The sequence below is a fragment of the Atractosteus spatula genome, chromosome 28 (genome assembly GCF_055471065.1).
Source record: "Atractosteus spatula isolate fAtrSpa1 chromosome 28, fAtrSpa1.hap1, whole genome shotgun sequence".
NCBI lineage: Eukaryota > Metazoa > Chordata > Actinopteri > Semionotiformes > Lepisosteidae > Atractosteus > Atractosteus spatula.
This window is the reverse complement of record NC_142733.1, coordinates 7,694,201-7,712,806: the sequence shown is the minus strand read 5'-3', so window position 1 is coordinate 7,712,806 and position 18,606 is coordinate 7,694,201. Positions and strand designations below refer to the sequence as shown.

At 36.8% G+C, this 18,606-nt stretch overlaps 1 protein-coding gene across 3 annotated transcripts in view; it reads right to left on the bottom strand.

Annotated features, from left to right (window-relative positions):
* dazap1 (DAZ associated protein 1) overlaps nt 1-18,606 on the bottom strand; it is a 28,189-nt gene that overhangs the window by 4,723 nt on the left and 4,860 nt on the right. For all 3 annotated transcript variants that reach the window (XM_088907337.1, XM_088907338.1, XM_088907339.1), the window contains exons 2-11: nt 18,058-18,098; nt 15,365-15,531; nt 15,135-15,200; nt 13,933-14,040; nt 13,618-13,666; nt 8,212-8,294; nt 4,689-4,842; nt 3,560-3,589; nt 1,501-1,653; nt 766-933 (exon numbers count right to left, since the gene is read on the bottom strand). In XM_088907337.1, the coding sequence (XP_088763463.1) occupies nt 766-933; nt 1,501-1,653; nt 3,560-3,589; nt 4,689-4,842; nt 8,212-8,294; nt 13,618-13,666; nt 13,933-14,040; nt 15,135-15,200; nt 15,365-15,531; nt 18,058-18,098 (1,019 nt within the window). The remainder of the gene's footprint in view (nt 1-765; nt 934-1,500; nt 1,654-3,559; nt 3,590-4,688; nt 4,843-8,211; nt 8,295-13,617; nt 13,667-13,932; nt 14,041-15,134; nt 15,201-15,364; nt 15,532-18,057; nt 18,099-18,606) is intronic.

Sequence of the window (18,606 nt, the reverse complement as noted above, 5' to 3'; positions counted from 1 at the left end):
TACATGTGTACCGAGCAGAAATGGGGACTGACCAGGAGAGGTTAAGTAATGGTTAAAGTCCCTTCAGATGCCCCTTGACTCCTCTGAAGCGCTTGCATTTGCAGATTTGCAATATTCTCACATTATGTATTTTGTCAATCTACAGGCAACGAAATAAAGCTGACACCTTTTGCTTTCAAAATTGCCTAAACAAGCCTAACAAAGAATGTTATCTATAAATAAAAACTGTCTTGTACCAGTTACATTAGTGCTGTCACAGAAAAAAGAATAACAACAAACAAAAGATGGACATGGCATAACCAAAGGATCAGAGTTAAGTTAAAAAAGGAAAGGTCTTTGCACACAAGGAAATCTTACAGCACATAAAAGTGTACAGAATTCAAATTCCTTTAAAGTTTTGAAACGTTACAACTTCAAAATAAAATCTTAAGAATTCTGTTAATTCCTAAGAGTTAAGAATCTGTTATTCTTAAGAAACCCACAGTTCTCCATTCTGCAGCTACTGCCCTGTATACTTATGCTGTTGTCTGTTTCATGGGGGAGTCTGACCAGAGGCAAAAAGATAATTAGCATGTATTTTTCCCCAAGAGAAAATTACCAATGCAATATCATTGCATCAGTGATTTTATCAGTGTCTGGAGAGCTCTGAACAGATGTAATTGCCTGCCTATGCATGTGAAGCAGGCTCTTGTACAGGGGGATAAACACAGTGGAGACGAGAGCACTCTGAAACGCTTGTGCACTTTGCTGCCTGGGTGTACCTACCGTATTGGCTGTAGGGGAAGTCGGGCTGTCCCGTTGGGGGTTTACCCATGTCCTGAGTCGGGGTAGTTGCTGGGGCGAAGCCCAGAGGTCCTGCTCCGGGGGTGGTTGGAGGTGGGGGCACTCCTTGTGGAGCAAACTGGTCACCTTGCGGGGTACCAAACCCGTAACCTAAACAGGAAGGAGGAAAGAAGAGGACTGTAGACATATTTCATGGGGCTGGTGAATGATCATGCAAACCATTTTGTTTTCTTATTATTAGAGGAGTTCTATGGAGTAATCATTAAAAACTTGAGCAGATTTTATCTATTTTTTTTTATCTGAGTTTACACACCAACTGTTAATTTTTGCCTGATCAGCATATTATGAAAGCAATTAGAACCTTATGTTATTATGAAACGCGCACATATTGGTTCAACAAACATAGCCTATTTTTCTATGATGGAGTCACCATGGAAACATCTTTAGTAGCCTAATATGACCTGATTTAATTTATTCTAATGTTTTTTTTTTCTGGGCTGAATCCAAATTTCTGCACCAGAATCAGTCCCATCAGAATTCTCACCCTTGCATGATACACTTACCGTATGGTCCTTGTAGTTCCTTCAACCATAAAACTTAATTAACAAAGCCAAAGATGAAGTGATCTTGTAAGGAAATTGTTGACTGTATATATGTAACGACATAAAATGGAAGAATATACCAGAAGGACCACAGAGTGCGTCTCTTGGTACTTACCAAACTGAGGTGCAGTGCCGTAACCAGGCTGTGGGTATCCCTGAGGTGCTCCGAACCCTCCAGGAGGGGTGGTTGTTACCAGGAAAGCATTAAAAGGCGAGGGGGGAGGTGGTGGGGCTCCTCGGCCAGCTGGAGGGGGAGGTGCATACCCGCCTAAAGTAAAAAAGACTGCAGTTTAAAATAACACAACAGTAACACAACGACAAATGGTAAATGCTGACATGCCATCTACATATACAAAGAAGATATTTATACATTATTTGTAAAATCCAGTCTGTGATGGAGAGCCAGTTGTGCCTACACTGTAATTATAGTTAAGTGTTACAGTGGATTCACTACACACTACAGCAAAAACTACAAAAATGAACAGTAAAAAGAATATAAGTCAAAAGCCCAGAGCACAAGTGGTTTGTGTTGAAATTCAGGCATTACGTTTAAAAAAAGATTTTCAGCTATACGAAGCCCCAATAGTTAAATATCTCCATGTAATAATAAATGGACCTGAACTGGAAGAAGCAGTTAGAAAATGGATGGATGGATTTATTATGGGATAATGATAAACAATTCACATCTCTGAATATTTTAGGCAATATAACAACTAGAATTAGATTGCAAATTCCCCTCTAACAGTTGAGAGCATGTTCTGTTGGCATTCCACATCTTGTGAACCGATGCTGTCAATGTCCATCTGTTTTCTGTACCAAATTAGCTGATTGTTCATCCCTACTTCCAATGTTCTGATTAATGTTAATTTTAAAGACATTTTTATGATTAATGCACATCTTGGCCACAACAAACACCGTTGATGCTCTAGTTTGAATTTCGGCACAGACCTCAACCTTGTTTCCCAGCACCGGTAAGGTTCAGCACTAACAGTGCGTACAACAGAACGGCCTATCAGTCGCGGTTAATTTTAAAACTAATGTCTTAAATTTACAATTAATTAGACACACTTCTATAAACAGAATTATTAAATTATGTATTACATCCCCACAGACTTCACACAAACACTATTCTTATATTTCATTTTTAAAAAGATGTAATACAAATACATTAAAATAAGCTTGTATTTCTCTTGCTCTTTAAGATTCCAGGGTTACAGCATCAAATCTGTGTTAAAAGTAATTGTTTTTACAATGACCAAGTTACCTTTGTATGCTAATTTGTTAATTCACAGAATAAAAATCTTCAGTCTGACGTGTTTATTTCACTACCCTTGGGACTAAGTACAATAAGAAGGAGGAACTGAGAACAGGAAGCATTTTTTTTTTACACATAGGGTTGGGGGAGCATCTTAAAATAGTTTATTGGGAACAAGCTACGCCACTATGCTGTTAATTGTTTAGAGAAATAATTGGATAGCATCCTTGAATTAACTAGTTACTAGTAAGTAAAACCTAGACAGGATGTGTGGCCTATTCTTTTTTGTATTTTTTTTGTATTCTTTATTCCAGCTACAAGCCTTATGAAAATAATATGAAATTACCATTTCTTAAACCTAAGAATAAACATGGTTGTCAAAATAGCTAAAAATAAATGTCATTACTTCATTTAAGTGCCTGTATCAAGTTTATACCATATTTCACTTACGACAGTAACCCAGATGTGCAGAAAGTAACATAAGAGATTGGTTTCTTGAAATGATACCACTCTAGGGGTGGAAAAAAAAGTCATTTTTTTATTTAATTTTAATGGAATGACTAATTGCTGGGGACCTACATTGATAAAGCATTTTTAAAGTTCATTTAAGAAAGATATTTCAAGAGCCAGCACCCTAAGACCACACAAATCTGGTATACAGAGGAGCACTATACTAAATGCACTAAGGAGGAATTTTATGAAGAGTATATTGTACAAGCCCTGAGTGAAATGTACCCAGGACCACTGGGTAAACTACTGTTACAGAAACATGGTATATTGGCCTCCTCGATTTAACCTCTCAACTGAAGTATAGGATCTCCTAGAGTAGTGTCCCTGATCACAACTACAAACTGGGAACTGTCTTGGAAATTCTGATCACCGATCACAGGACTGACTGCGATGTTCCGAGATGACTTACCTATTGGCTGGGCTGTGGACATCCACATTCCTAGAAAAGGGGGGTAAAATAAAAGAGAAGATTAACAAAATGCTAAAAATTGTTAATTGCTATATACACAAACGTTCCATGATAGGGCCTGTTGAAAGAGTTATGAATTGGCAAGAAAGTATCCTGCTCAGATGGTTGTTTTTACAAGGCATCACATTAGCTTCCAGAATAAAAAAAAAAATCTACACTGTCTTTATTCAACGGACTGCATAATCACAGAAGGTAACCAAAAGCCACTATTTTAGGTATGCATGTATGATGTATGAGGTAGGCAGTCCCTCGGTTATGACAGAAATATTTGACGACATATTAAAAGATGATTCATGGATTTGCGTAAAACAAGAGTTTAATTTTAGATGTGTCCCTCAAAATCAAGTCCTCACACTATAAGCATAAAGATTGTTCTAGGATTCCACAGAACTGTTTTATAAATCAAGAAGTTTGCATCCAAAACTCAAAAACCTACTACTGTATGTGAGGATATTTTTATTGGAATTTTTATTTTAATTCTGATGACAGAAACTATGTCCTGCCGAATCTGGCTCTGCGCTGGATTTATCATCAGTTCAACAGTGTAATCCTAAGACATGCAGTCAGCGATCACCTGCTGTTTTTTAAAATGGATAACCACACCTGCCTGTTCATATGTAATTTATTCCTGCAGGAATCAATATTGTAGAAACGGCATATTATGAATATGGTTCAGATTTCCATTCTTTTAATACCATAAAAACCTAAATCAACATACTATTTTAAGTAAAAAAAGCAGCTATAAATTCACAGTTCCAAAACGTCAGTCTTGATACCTCAATGCATCCATCTATAATACATAATTTAATGCAGCTTGTACCAATGCTCATCATTCTAATGTTATTCAAAGACAGTTTTTCAAAAAGAGGTCCAATAAATGCTGACGTTTAGCTCATGCCATCTACCACAGAGAATGTGTATTACAAAGGAATCATCCAAGCACATGATGCAGGAGGGTCACCTGCTCGCTCTTATTGCGCTGTGCTGGCTTGCACACAGATTGAAAGGTTGTCTGTATTGCCACTAATGACACGATGTCCCAGGCGTCACATCCATCTCCACCACTCACCCTGAGGCCCATAGCCCTGCTGCCAGCCCTGAGCTGGCTGTGGGGACCAGCCATTGGCTGCACTCAGTATGCCTCTGGCTCCCCATTGGTTAGCACCTGGCTGCCCTGGGACTGGGGTTTTGCTGTCACGAGGCTCAGCCTTCTTCACCTCCACCTACAGAGAGGACAAGGAGAAAGCAATTGGCAAGAAGAGCCTTTCATTGCCTCAACCCCTTCCCAAAACCCAATTCACACCCGTAAGTAACATTACTCTTAACACTTTAAGCAAACGTAAAATTAAGTTTATATATTGTAACTTATTTGGGCCTCTAAATATAAGGGTATATAAATACATATACTGTTTATATAGATCATTTTGTTGTTCAGATATGTTTCTCAGGTACTTAACAATTCACTTTAAAGTAAATTTTTTATTATTTTCTTTAAAGGATATATTAATGTAAAAAAAATGAAAAACTAAAAGGTTTAAGTATGATAAACCCCTGTATTAACCTTTTCATAAGTTCCACCAATACATCTACCTGAGAAACATAGGATTCTCTAATTTCCTGTTTTTTGGCCCTTGTTTTATACTGATAAAAACATCTAATGGAGGATCAAGACTTACCTTTCCCAGGCTAACGCTTAAAGAATCTCAATTTTATTTAACTTGGAATAGAATTTCAGAAGGGAATGGATGTGGTAAGAGAATCTTAACTTACATCTAACAGAAAAAAATAAACAAACATGCAGATAATACAAATGGACAAAGTTGTAAGTCAAATTAGAACAGAATCTTCATACTGTGTCAGCAGGAGAAAAGCAAAGAACTGCTCAAATACCTAACCCCCAATTTGATAAAGAGCAACTTTTCCATTTAACCTAAAATGATTAATTTCTTGGCCTTTGAGAGTACACAGGTTGATTTTTTAAGTGCTCCTTCTTTCTTAATAGAAAACATAATGAAACAGGGCTGATAATGAAAAAGGAGAGACCCCATGGGAACTGTGAACATTATCAATTCACAGATTTTATTAACTAGAGCCTAAGCTAAAGGAAAATAGGACCCGTCTGAGACAGTAAAATTAATGAGACTTAGCAGTGCCTCAAGCAAGCAGACAGCAGAATCAGTCCTGTTCCACTTTATAGTGCTTTAAAAACCTACGTGGTGAAGTAGTTTCTCAAGTCAATCTATCAAAAAAATTAACTTGCTAAAAGGCTAAAAAGAATGAGAACTACATTTATTACATCTACCTAAACATTTTTTGTACACTGGATTTTCATCTATATGAGTCACTCTGACCAACACTTGTTTGCCCCCTACTGTCATCACAAAGTCAACTGTGAGGTTCTAACAAGCAACAACTTGCCAAGTTTCAAAATAGGAACAACTGGGGGGGAAAAATGAAGAAAAGGAACTAAATTACACGCTGAAAAAAACACCTAGAGCTGATATCTGATAAAGAAACTGTGAAGAGCTTAACTAAAAAAAATAAAACTACCAGCAACGAGGAATCAAAAGGTGGAATTACTGGGATTTTCTTCAACAACGGGAAAAAATACTTTGAAAATAGTTTGAAATTATTTTTCCCCCCCTCCCACTATTTTAAATGACATTTGCCCCCCCTACAGACCTAATTAGCTACACATGCTTCAGCACAGGCCTCCCTTCCTCGGCACAACGGGATGGGCTTTAGTCCCAGAGGCACTGTCGAAGTCGAGTGATGGATTTGAGGACTTAGGAGAGGCCCACACCTGCCCCCTCCTATCAGAGCTGGGATTTAGGACACCATTCGTTCTGCTCCAGTTTCTAATTTTATAACTTCTTTTTGAGTCTCTGCTCGAGGTAATGTCAGAAAAAGAACAATGGCTTATGTAGGGCTTTGATTCACCGAAGAGAGAGGACACTACCAAGGAGACTGCAGTGGAAAGAGGGAAAAAAAGGAGACTGGAAAAAGACACAATGGAGGCATAGTTTGCTATGGTCAAAATGAAAAGATCTACTTCTGTAAAAAGTTCAAGGCGCTAAGAAAGAATTACACAAATATGGCAAAATGGGAAACCCTGGACTTCTTGCCAGTCCAACACAGGGCATTAGGCACCAAACTTCAATACCTCTTACTTAAAAGGCTGCGACCTACAAGCAACCTCTTTAAAACAAAATGTGGAGGGTATTAAAAAAAAGCGTATGGAAACTTTTATTAAATCTTACTTACAATAGCCTTGCACGATAATTACACACTTGTAAACGGACACCAGCCAAATAGACACTGAAGGCCAACTGAGAAGTAGAGCAGGGGTTTAGGACACAACGGATTCAGTCGTTAATCATTTCGCACAGTGTGTATCAGTGCACACCAGGGGGAGGAGTCATACATTGAAACACAGTGCTGACACTATAGGGTTCTGGCTTATAAGACCTAATTAACTTCAGGGTCCCTGCTGGGAAGCAGCACTACAAAAACAACCTGTCTCAGTAACCGAGTAAATGAAGATGAAATAAAAGACATGTGCAGTACTTTTGGACCCACATTTTCATATAAGATGGAATGCATTTGCTCTTATCTAAATTGAATTACGACTATCTCTTAAAAAGATGCATTTTTCAATTAACATCAATATATCTAAATGAAAAAAAAAACATTAGTCTGGTAACTCACTGAAAACCTACTGTATAGCTGATAGGTTACCATCCCACAAAATTGCTTAGAAAACGAAAAGATAAAAAATGACCAATCCCCGCAATTTTTAGAACAGTATGACACAGTATGGAGGTTCTACATCTGAGGTCACTTAATTGAGGTTTTATTACAAAATAACATGTTAAATTCTACTAAGAACTCAAACAGTAAGTGACCTGGCAAAAATAAAAAAAATAAAAAAGAGAAAAATGAAAAGAAAGAAAACAAAATAGCAACCAGTCCTTTAAGAGGCTTTAAAGAGGAAAAAGGTAAATGCAAAACTGTACATTTCTGAAATGAACTTTTTGCAAATAAAATCACTATCAATTTCTTTATTGTTTATAATTAGCAAATTAGTGCTATTCATGAACATCCTAAAGGAGTGGTTCTGTTAACCAAGCCTTGGGCGACTGCAGACGATTTACCTGGTTGTTTAAGAGTGAAAAAATAAAACTAGAAATTCGAAAAAAATTACTTGTTACCACACCACCAGAAAGCTCATGAAAATTCATACTTCGTTACTTCAGTTCAACAGGACTGTAGAGTCTCCAATGCCCAAACAAAAATGACTAACTCAAAGATTACTTCTCTTCTGAAGAATGGAATGAAAACTACATTTCATACTGGCTTTGATTGGTTTCACTTATCCGTTTTAAACAGAAAAAGTCTTAAAAAAACGTTTCTTTTACAAAAAAAATCCTTTTGCATTCAATTGTGGAGAAAGCTCAAAAATACACCCAAAGAGGCACAAAACCAGTCACTGTACCCATCAAAATATGCATGGGTACCAGACCCAGCTAAAACGCTAAGTCGCCCAAGCCTCAGTCTGATCTTAAGGGTAAAATAAAACTACAACTACACACTTTTTTGCCCATGATGTCGTGAAAATGCATGTTGACAGCCTGGTCCACTGATTGTTCGGCCTCGAAAGTAATAAATCCAAAACCTAGCCAACGACCAAGAGTGAATCAAGGTAGCAGGGTGTTGTGACAACACAGGATGAAGAACAGTATTGGGGCAGCCCAAGGGTTCCATCAAGACTGGTTGGCGATGCCTGGGGTTCGGATAACGTTGCAGACCTCCAGCTCAAAACAGCTGACCGGCCAGGGCTGAGGGAACACCGGTCAGTGCTATACCCAGCTGTTCCAAATTTCACTCCAACATCTGTATTCAGACTGTGCACACTCCCCCACACCAGAGATCTCCCAAAAAGGAAAACAGATTGCTGTTTCATAAGTCTAGAAATTTTTGTTACATCATAATGACTTTTCTTCCATGTTACAGATCGGTGCTCCACAACACATGAAAAAATAACTAATTTCTCTTGCACGACAGTTCTCAGCCATAATTTTAAAGATGTTCTATATCTGTTAAATGGGTTACCTACCTCAACTTAATCACCTAAGGATTAATTAGTACATCACGGATAAAGCACATCAGTTCCTGTATGCCTGCATTTTAGAAATAAACCTGTCTGTTCTACTTTGAAACGTTAAGAGATGTTTTGCTCCAGTTGTAGTTTTCCACAGATTTTATGAGGAACATTTTGACTACAGGTGTCTCCCTGGAATTTCCAGCTTTCCAATAGTTTTTTGGTTTAAAATTCTTTTCATTTGAGAGAACTGTCAAATATATTTGATATGGTTAAGGGATTGTTGGTTGTATTATATGCCAGATAAACCATTTCTTCTCCTCAATTGTTGAGAGATAAGAAAGGGGATCTGCACATTGGGTTAAAATTATGTGAACGTTGAATGAAATGATAAAAACTGATAAAATACAAAGTTTTCAATTGACTTTTATAAATAAGGTATTCCATGTGCACTAAATGGATTTAACAAATTCAGTAAAGGAGCAACTGTTAAGAAGACTGAACAGGCAACAGACAAACCAACCTATAAGCATTAATTTCCCATACTGTCTCATCCGAACCCCACCTTGATTTTCCCCTTGGTATATTGCTTTACAGCAAGTGCTGACAGCAGCCATTGTTAATGCATAAAAATTGTACAAACAATATCTAAAGCTTCCTCCAAGCTTTCCCAACATCTTTTCTTTTGGGCAAGCCAAGATAAGCCTATAAATGAAACATTAAGAGATTGCTTACAATAATGACACAAAGATATAGGCCAAAATTCTTTCCAATAACAGATTCCATTAAGAGAGCAATAATACATTTTACAGTTTAACAGAATGATTCCAACATTCAGAATATATGGTCTAGGGGGTGTAAACAATGTTCTGTAAAGACATACAGAGCATATTTTTGTAAAGAAGAGCGAGTTCATTATAATTGAGTTGCATGAAAAATTCTTGTTCTGGATGATGTACGTTATATATAGTGTGAACTTTCATAAAATGAAAAGGTAAAATGTATAAACGGTAATGAGAGATAAAAGTGCTGATCACAAAGGGAAATGTGCAGTCACAAGATTCATCATAGGTGCAGACTGCTGTGGAATTCAATGTCCTGTCACTTTTCTTCAGCTTTGTTAATCTCACACTGAATAATGCTTTTCCAGCTCAAGCTATTTGAGCTAGTTTATCTCAACCACTGAAGTGCCTTAATAAAGCTAAAAATCTCTAATCCATTTTATTAATTCATAACTAATTTATGTTGTTGAAGCTTTTATACAAAACAACTTATAATTGAGCCCACTTACGTACTGTAGCTAGGCATGTTACTGAACCAATTCTAGTGAGGTATCTTGCTCAACAGTACAAGAGCAGTGTCTCACTTGGGATTTGAACTCACAACCTTCCAGTTATTGTTTTTACATTTTAGCAATATCATATTCAAAGTGTTTCATTTTTTCAAATGTATAATCAATCACATCTTTCTCTAGACCTGAGCATAAACTTAAATAATGTGAATACACAAAACTAAAAAACACACTGTAGTCCCTAACAGGCTACATAATCCAACAACCAAATAACAAATAATGTTCTAGGACACATACATAACTTACACATCTTTCAATGCATTAAGTGTTTGGGCTGCTGTTTCACAGCCATGTGCCAAGAACACTCTATGTAACAATATTCACTCAGAGAGGAGGTTCTCCTAAGACATTTTTGTATCTGCAGGATAAGCTTCTATACCAAACTTTCCCTTAGGAGTCTGTATTTCTAGTGTTGTCTGAACTGGGGATATACATACAGTTTAACCTGACTATGTGAACTTTAGAACAAATATTAAAAACTCACACGAGCACCAGCTAAGCGAAAAGACAAGGCCTGTGACCTTCCACTGTTGACATTAATGACAAGGGAAGTGCAATAAGTAAATATTACTTGGGTACTTTGTACCCAATGAGCCACTGGCTCCCATGTCAGAAAGTGCAGGTGGAGTATCAAACTGTTTGGGTTCTAAATACAGAATTTGGGGGAGCCAAAGATTCTTGCATGGTTTTAGGAAGGAGGTCCAACTTTGCCGTTTTATAGGTAGGGGTCCACCTTGGGAAAAAAATTGGCTAATGAGGGAGAGTTGTGGGTAACAGGCTATGAAGCTTCCAAATGCCCTTCTAACTTCAGGATGTCTCTTCTGGAATAAAAAGTCTGGCCACCGCACACAGCATCTAAAAGAGTATACACATGAAGGGACTAATCAAAAGGAGGCACTAAGTGCTTTATGGCTTCCTGATCTGTAACAGTTTCAGTACACTCCATAACAAAGGACTTGTGAATTGAATCAGGTAGGAAGACACGACTGCCACTAGCCAGTCAATTAACCACTATGGCACAAGAGCAGTCCTCATCACAGGGTTTCACAGATATTTTTGTAATGTATAGCAATTCAGTAAAGCATGCAAGTTACATGCCAAACAATAACTTACTGTGAGATTATCATAACTGAAGAAAACATTTGCAATTTTTCATGACTCCTGTGACTGTACAAATAAATAATGGATGTTATTCCTGGTTGCCTTAAAGGCCAGTGTTAATTCACTGAACATTTACCCTCGAGTCTTCGGTCCACAGCAACGAATTATAAGCTTCAGCTGTAGATATGATAAACAAGTGTGAACCAGTTTTATAAGACTTGGGGTCTGTTGCAGGCGACAGAAGTACGTAGTGAGAAGATCTTTGTGAACACTAGGGGGACTTAGCCTAATTTCAATTAAGAATCAGCAGGGAAAACTGGGGTTTGAAATTTCCAATATTATGTCAAAAAGTCCCCTGTTGCATGACACATACTAAAAATACTGTCTACCCATACACTATGCATGATTTAAAAATGTTTAATTTAAATGTTATGTTCTTCTTTAAAATATGGCATTTTTTTGTCCATTTTAATGGGCATATTATGCACATAGAAAAGTGTCTAACATTAATAAAAAGACAAAGCTTTATCATACTTTCCTGCACTAACCATTGGCAAGAGTAAGGTATACAAGATAATTAATGCTTCTACAGCTAATTTCCTAACTTTTTAAAACATTAAAACAAATGTTACAAGAGATGATGAGACAGTATGTTTTGCCTTTTGTCATAAATGTTCAAGTTTAATTACTTCTAAATAGTTTGGACATGAAATTATTTATTTTGAACAAACCAGACTTATCCACACTTGTAATCCGAAAACCAATGTAATAAACAAAATTTCAGTTCTCTTTCCAGAACGTACTGTATATGTAGCTTTACGTCAATAGCTTAGAAGTTTTTTTTAAATTGCATTCAAATGTTTATTTCGTATCTTTAATGAGTTTATATTTACTTACATTGTTTAGTTCAAGAAGTAAAAAAGAACCTTCCAGAGTGGAAAAATTAAGATAAGGGTATAAAATAATAATAGTAAGAGATGACTTACTGGCAGCTTAACTTAATGTCTCATGTTTTTTCTTGCAAACCTTTTTATTAGATAAGTACTAAAAAAAAGACAAAAAATCCCTTTTTATTTTTAGGAGTGGTGTGAGATATAGGACAATTATAAAAGGTACGCTGTATCCTCACTAGGAGCCATAGAAAGACAAATACACTAAAATAAACTGCAGCAACTTTGTTTACACCCATAGACCCTATTGACTTTTCAGCCCATTTCTTATTTTGGAAGTGGCCTGTACCTCTGTAGTATAACTTAGTACACAATAACCTAGAGGAGAAAAGAAAAATCTAAAGAGAAACCGTTAATCACATTCAAACAATTAACAGGGAGAGAGAAAGAAAAGAGAAAGATAGAGAGGGCTTACTTACAAAAGCACTAAGTCTTTCATATGGAACACTTACATATGTAACTTAGAATGTCAAAGAGTATGTCTAAATTAAAATAAACAAATAAAACTTACATAATACTTAATGTAAATGAGATATTTATAAAATATATAAAATGCATCTACGTATAAACAATAATGAAATTAAAGAGGTTTGATTACATCAGATCATTTCAAATGACAAACTATTCCTTTGTGTTTTTTTCCCCCAGAGAGATTAAAATATTGAACAGAAAATAAAGAGGTCACTGATGCTAAAAAGAATCATTAACTACTGCAAGAGCGTTATCTAGGACAAGTCCAGAGGACAGATAGATAGCTCGTCTAAGCTAATTGAAACCTTCAGTCAATTTATATTCTACATCTAAGCTGTCAAACAAATTCATAACAGAATCAATATAATAAAATGTCTTTGTTACTGTAAAGGGAAAAATGGATCATGGGGTGCTGTTCAAATTCTGTGTATTTTATTTATGTCAATGGTTTTTATTTATGAGAATGATGTTGTATTGAAATAAGTATTGTACAATAAAAATATTGCAGGACTTCATCATCTGAGGTGCATTGATCATATTTAAATATGTACCAAAATACTTTACTTAACAGAGCCTGTAAGAATTTTCCAATGATGATTAGCTGACATAACCAAGTAAAAGATGCAATGCACTTGCACAAGAATACTAGCAGGCATATTCATTTTCAAAATGGCACAATATGGTTTCAAAAAGTGTTTAAAAGTAGGAAAGTCATTCAGGCATTCCTCTAAAATGATTAAAGATCTTGCACTAACTGTAAGAATCATACAGTGAATCTTTTACAGTGAATTTTCTTTTTATGCCATATGAATGCCCAAGCATAAAGAAGAAAACTTCATAGCACTTTAAATGCTGAAGTGTCTTTTCTAGAAACATTACTCATGAAAACGGCCTTTTCATTGCAGTACACATGAATACAGTCACTGGATACTGAATGTGGCCTTACTCTTGGGGTCAGAATAGTTTGTCATGAGATTGTAGTTGGAGATGAAGTTATGAAGAAAAAAACTGGATCAGCTTTTACCTCGGGGCCTCTGCTTCTCCGCATCATAGATCATTACTACTTCAGTGACCTAAAAGAAAAGGCAAGGACAAATTATATTTATAATCATCACGCCCAACAATTTAGCTGTTTTTTTTTTTTTCTGGTACCAGCTCATACCCTTACTCAGTATCTATTATTTCATAGAGCGCCTCTTAATACAGAGAAACCTACTGACAAACATGCTTGCTGATAATTAGATGGGATCTGTTTTCTCCCCCACTATAGCCTTCTTTCAGAAATCCCAGTCATACAAAACAGGGCACTTTATGACTAATCAAGCCTGTTGGCACTCACCACTCCAAATCTACTGAAATAATCCCTGAGCTCAGGTTCGCCACAGTTGTGAGGGATCCCGCCGACAAAGATTTTCTTTGATTTGTTGCCGTCACTCTTGCTTCCCTTCTGCAAAGTGGGACATAAAAAGAATGAAATGACACAACACAAGGTGGAGAACTGCAGGGTAGACTTGTGATGGGCCGGCTGCGGAGCCCTAGAATGAGTCGAACAGAAAAAGACGAGTACAAAAACAGCTTCTTGTGGCTTTCAGCCTGCGGCATAATTACTTGCCAGTCACTTCATTATAATGGGCTGCATCCAGTTCTTACATTGGGCTGGTTTTTTTTCCTGCCACACAGATATTCTGACAACTTACTCTCGTACACTTTATTTATGCACTTCATTTTTGGTTTCAGGAAACAATGGCTAAAGTCCTGTCCAAGATGTAGTCCCACCTTGTGGCCTATACTTTCAAGCTAGGCTAACATAACAAAAGCTTGCTATGAATATCAAACATCCATAAGTCTTAAGAAAGACAACAGTATGTAATTTTTATGTTTCTTATACAAATGACCTAAAGATTCAGACAAAGATCCTATTGTGAATAAATCACTGAGCCAATTAAATACATTTAAAACAATCATTGAATATGTAAACGATCATATAAAGTTATACTTCATTTTTTACTACCACCTTTACTAAAAATGTTAAGGTAACTGTGCAATTTACTATGTAAAAGGATTAAAACCAAAGGCTTTTAAAAAGCATTATTTATAAAAAACAGGCAGAAGGTTTTTTTAATGCAGAACTTCTGTTTGAAAATGCATTGCGATATAGATCTACAATGATTTGCTTGGAACCAGAATCTATCTGACTTGTTCAGGACTTTTTCTTCCTGCATCTGCTTTGAGTTACACGGGCACTGTCCTTAATAATATACATAAAAGTTCAAATCGCCAGTTTTGCGTGCGAATCCCAGCCTCTTACACCACATTTGAAGGACAATGCAAATTTAGCGCAACAGTCCTGCAGATCAGCAGCTGGCAGGCCACAGCACTGCAAAAATGTTACCGCAAAGAAAACACTGATGTGGTGGTAAAATCCCAGGTGTCCAGAAAATATAGAAGCAGGTCAGCATCTCTTGAGACTATAAAACTACATAATGTACTGTACTCCTCTGTGGGCAGGTGTAGCCTAGATAAAACATGCTCTTCCCTTACCCAGCCTTCCTTTGTCCGGGTCTTCTCAGGCTGCATTCCCCGGGGAGTGCATGGTTTCGGGTCGATCTGCGCAAAAATAGATATGTCTCCCCAGTAACATCATATGCAATATATAGAACATTTTTAAAAAATATGCCTATTTCTTTTACATATTATAAAACACTATCTCACTACCACTAAGAAAACAGGCGACAAGGGTTGGTTGCAGTTTAACAAAACACTGTACTCACATTTCTTCCATCCAAGTTATGGGGTTTTGTATCCAGCACTGTCCGCACGCAATTGGGATCTTTAAATTTCACAAACCCAAAGCCTCGTGATTGATTCGTGGTCTTATCTTTCATAATTACACAGTCTACTACTTCCCCATACTGAGAGAAATAGCTCCGCAGTGTTTCTGGTGGGAGAGAAGAAAGCACATGAGTGGTATCCCACACTTTATTATTCGAGTCAGAAAACACCCCCGATTCACAAAAGCTAAAACGTTTGCTACATTCCAGAAAAACATATTCAGCTTTCAAATTAAACGGTTGTATCTACAAAAATATGACTGTGTGTTTAAAGACTTCAAGCCTCTGCTTTGTTTTGGAAGGGCTATTTAGAGAAGTGCTTGGAACATTCTATGCAAAAATCCAGTATTGCGACATTTTAAAATTCACATTCATACCTTAGTGTAAATCCAACCTTAAATTATTTTAAAACAATACTATGCGATTGCTGTCTTGTGGTTTGGTGTCTCACTTCTTTTGTTGTTGTGTGTGATCATTTTTTGCCAGTCCTTGTTGGTGTGTTATTATTTTAAGCAACCATTCCAGCAAAACTACCTTCCAAAAATAAATTCACCAAGGATATATGTGATAGACATGAGGTGGAAAAGATTATCAGTAATGCTCTGCTTCCTGTGAGGTTTTAGCTAGTCTTGATACATATTGAGAACTCTCTAGAAACACAATTTAACACATTTCAGTTGGAAGTTTAAAACCTTTCCATGTATAAGAATAATGACAGCACAGCACAGATCACAAACGAACAATAGTTATTAACGTAAAAATAATCTTTAAATTGCTCAAATTATAATGTTCACGTTATAATTTTCATAAAATGGTATCTGTTTCATAAAGTTCTGTCCCATAATCCACAAATAATCAAATCAGCATCCAAAGAAATGGGAGGACAAATCCCAGAAAGAAATATGTAATCTTGGTCTGGTGGTGTGAAGGTGTGGCTTGGGGTGGGAAAAGCACAGGCTTAGACCAGTGTAAAAGATACAAAGACTGTACAGTGAATGATAGCGAATAATGAGGAAAACAAAAACCTCTTTGACTCTTCAAAGAGCAAAGTTGTAATTAGGTTTAAATGCAGGGTGAGTCTGTCTCCTTTTCTGAGCTAGTGACCACTATTTTTATGGTCTTATTTTGTCTCAGTATAGCTACTCTTCTGAAGAGTCTGGGAACTCAGACCAACAAACATGTTTAAAAATAAAAATACTGATATAGTGTTTAGCTAGAATTGTGAAAGTCTTAATGAAAACTTTCTTTGGTAAAAAAAAAAGTCAGTTCACTAAATGCGATTTTCATTTATTCCTTCTAGTAGCCTAAAGCCTGAAGGCAAATAGAGGAATACAGGCATCAACAAAAATCCCAGAATGTGCTGTAAATGCTTAGCTCATTATTTAAAAGCCTCAAGGTAGTGCAGTGATGAAGTCCAGGTGGATACCTTAAGCGGGGCAGGAGCAGTGCAAGCAGACACAGTAACATTCTGCTGCAAACACAACGGTGCCATCCGAGCATGTGAATCGAACTGAGGCTTTGGATGCCTCCAAGCTACTGACATGCTCCTCTCTTCCATTCTGCACTCACAGGACGCATACAACGTTAAAGTAATCACAAACTGGTCATTTCTTACCATCCAAAACGTTTATTCAGTTAGCCCTCTAATTTCCAAATACACATAAATCCTAGCTTGTATTAAATCTGTTGGATTTTGTCTGAAGTCACTGGGTTCCTTTTTGAATATGAATCTTAAAGTAACTTGTGGATGTAATGCTCCATTTGATGAAAAATGGAAAAAAAAATGCATGTTCATTTGGATTTGGTCTCTAAAGGTTGTTGGATCAGTAGGTGGCTCTTTCCTCTGGACTATAATTTCCAAACCAGTACCCTGGTATGGTGACTGGGGGAATGTGCACTGGAAAGAACATTAGCTCAGAAGAACTTTAAAGATATAACACACATAGTATCAAAGCACAAACATGAAAAGGTTATATATTACGGTGCAATGTTTGAAAACTGGTGTATCTGACATGTCTAGGAAGACTACCCTAAACACAAGCAAGCAATTGCTTTGAGATTTAACACTTGCATATATGCACCCAGATCCAGCAACTCATGCGTCTTGGTATAAATCTACAGTAGCAATAGATGGACATGCACTTGCTGCTGCAACTAAATGACGAAATGCAGCACAAATGTGTTAACAATGAGTGAATGCAAGTGATTAGACTGCTTGAACGTGCTGAAGAAAGTGCTGTGTTATAGTGCCATTAGTTTCATCACAAAGCTGGACTCCTGCTTTTTTTAACTGGACCGTGTTATAACTATAACAAACTTTCCAGGATCAGAAGGTGTTGCAACAACAGAAAAATCAGTTCACAAGACTTGAATCAAAGTCTGTAATGTAATGTTACATGTCGAGAATAGACGTGTTGCTCAAAGAAAAATTTGCCAAAATGAGCAAAGTCAGGGCAGAAAAAAAATCCCATTCCTGTCCCACAACACTCAGAACACAGATGAGGTATTTTGTCGCCATATAAAGCTTCAGAACATCCAGTAAACGGAGGCCCAGCACGCAACAAGATCTCCAGCAGGACCTGCTACTTTGGTTCTGCCAAGGCATAAAGGCAGATGGACAGTTATTAACTTACCCTGCGTGGTGCTCCAGTCTAAGCCACCCACAAAGAGCTTCCTAAAAAGATAAAGTAAAAGGTCTCTATGGAGTACACATTTAAGAATCTCACTTTAAGCCAAAAATTGAATACTTATGTTTTGAGGACACACCATATTGTACACATCTTAACAATATTTCACGGCTCTTCACAGAATAACAAGGCCAAATGGAAAAAAAAATCATAAGATACTGTAAATGAATGCAACATTTTGAAGGATGTCAAACCCTTCATTCAATACTGAGGAGCACGGTTGTTAAGGTTCAGCTGAGAAACTATTTCTACCTAAAAAAAAAAACAAAGTGAAGAATCATCAGGAGACTCTGCAGTCAGAAAGTGATTTTTAAAACAAACGTAGTATTCTGGCCTGCTACGGATATACACTGTCAACATGAAAAATGTACTCCTGTCCAATAATATCATGAAAGTAGCACAACAAGCTTTAGCATGATGCCCCAGTAGAACTCCAAAGTGACTTATTCTTTGCTTTTAAGTTCAGTTTGTTCTTTTTTTGTTCGGTTTTAAGTT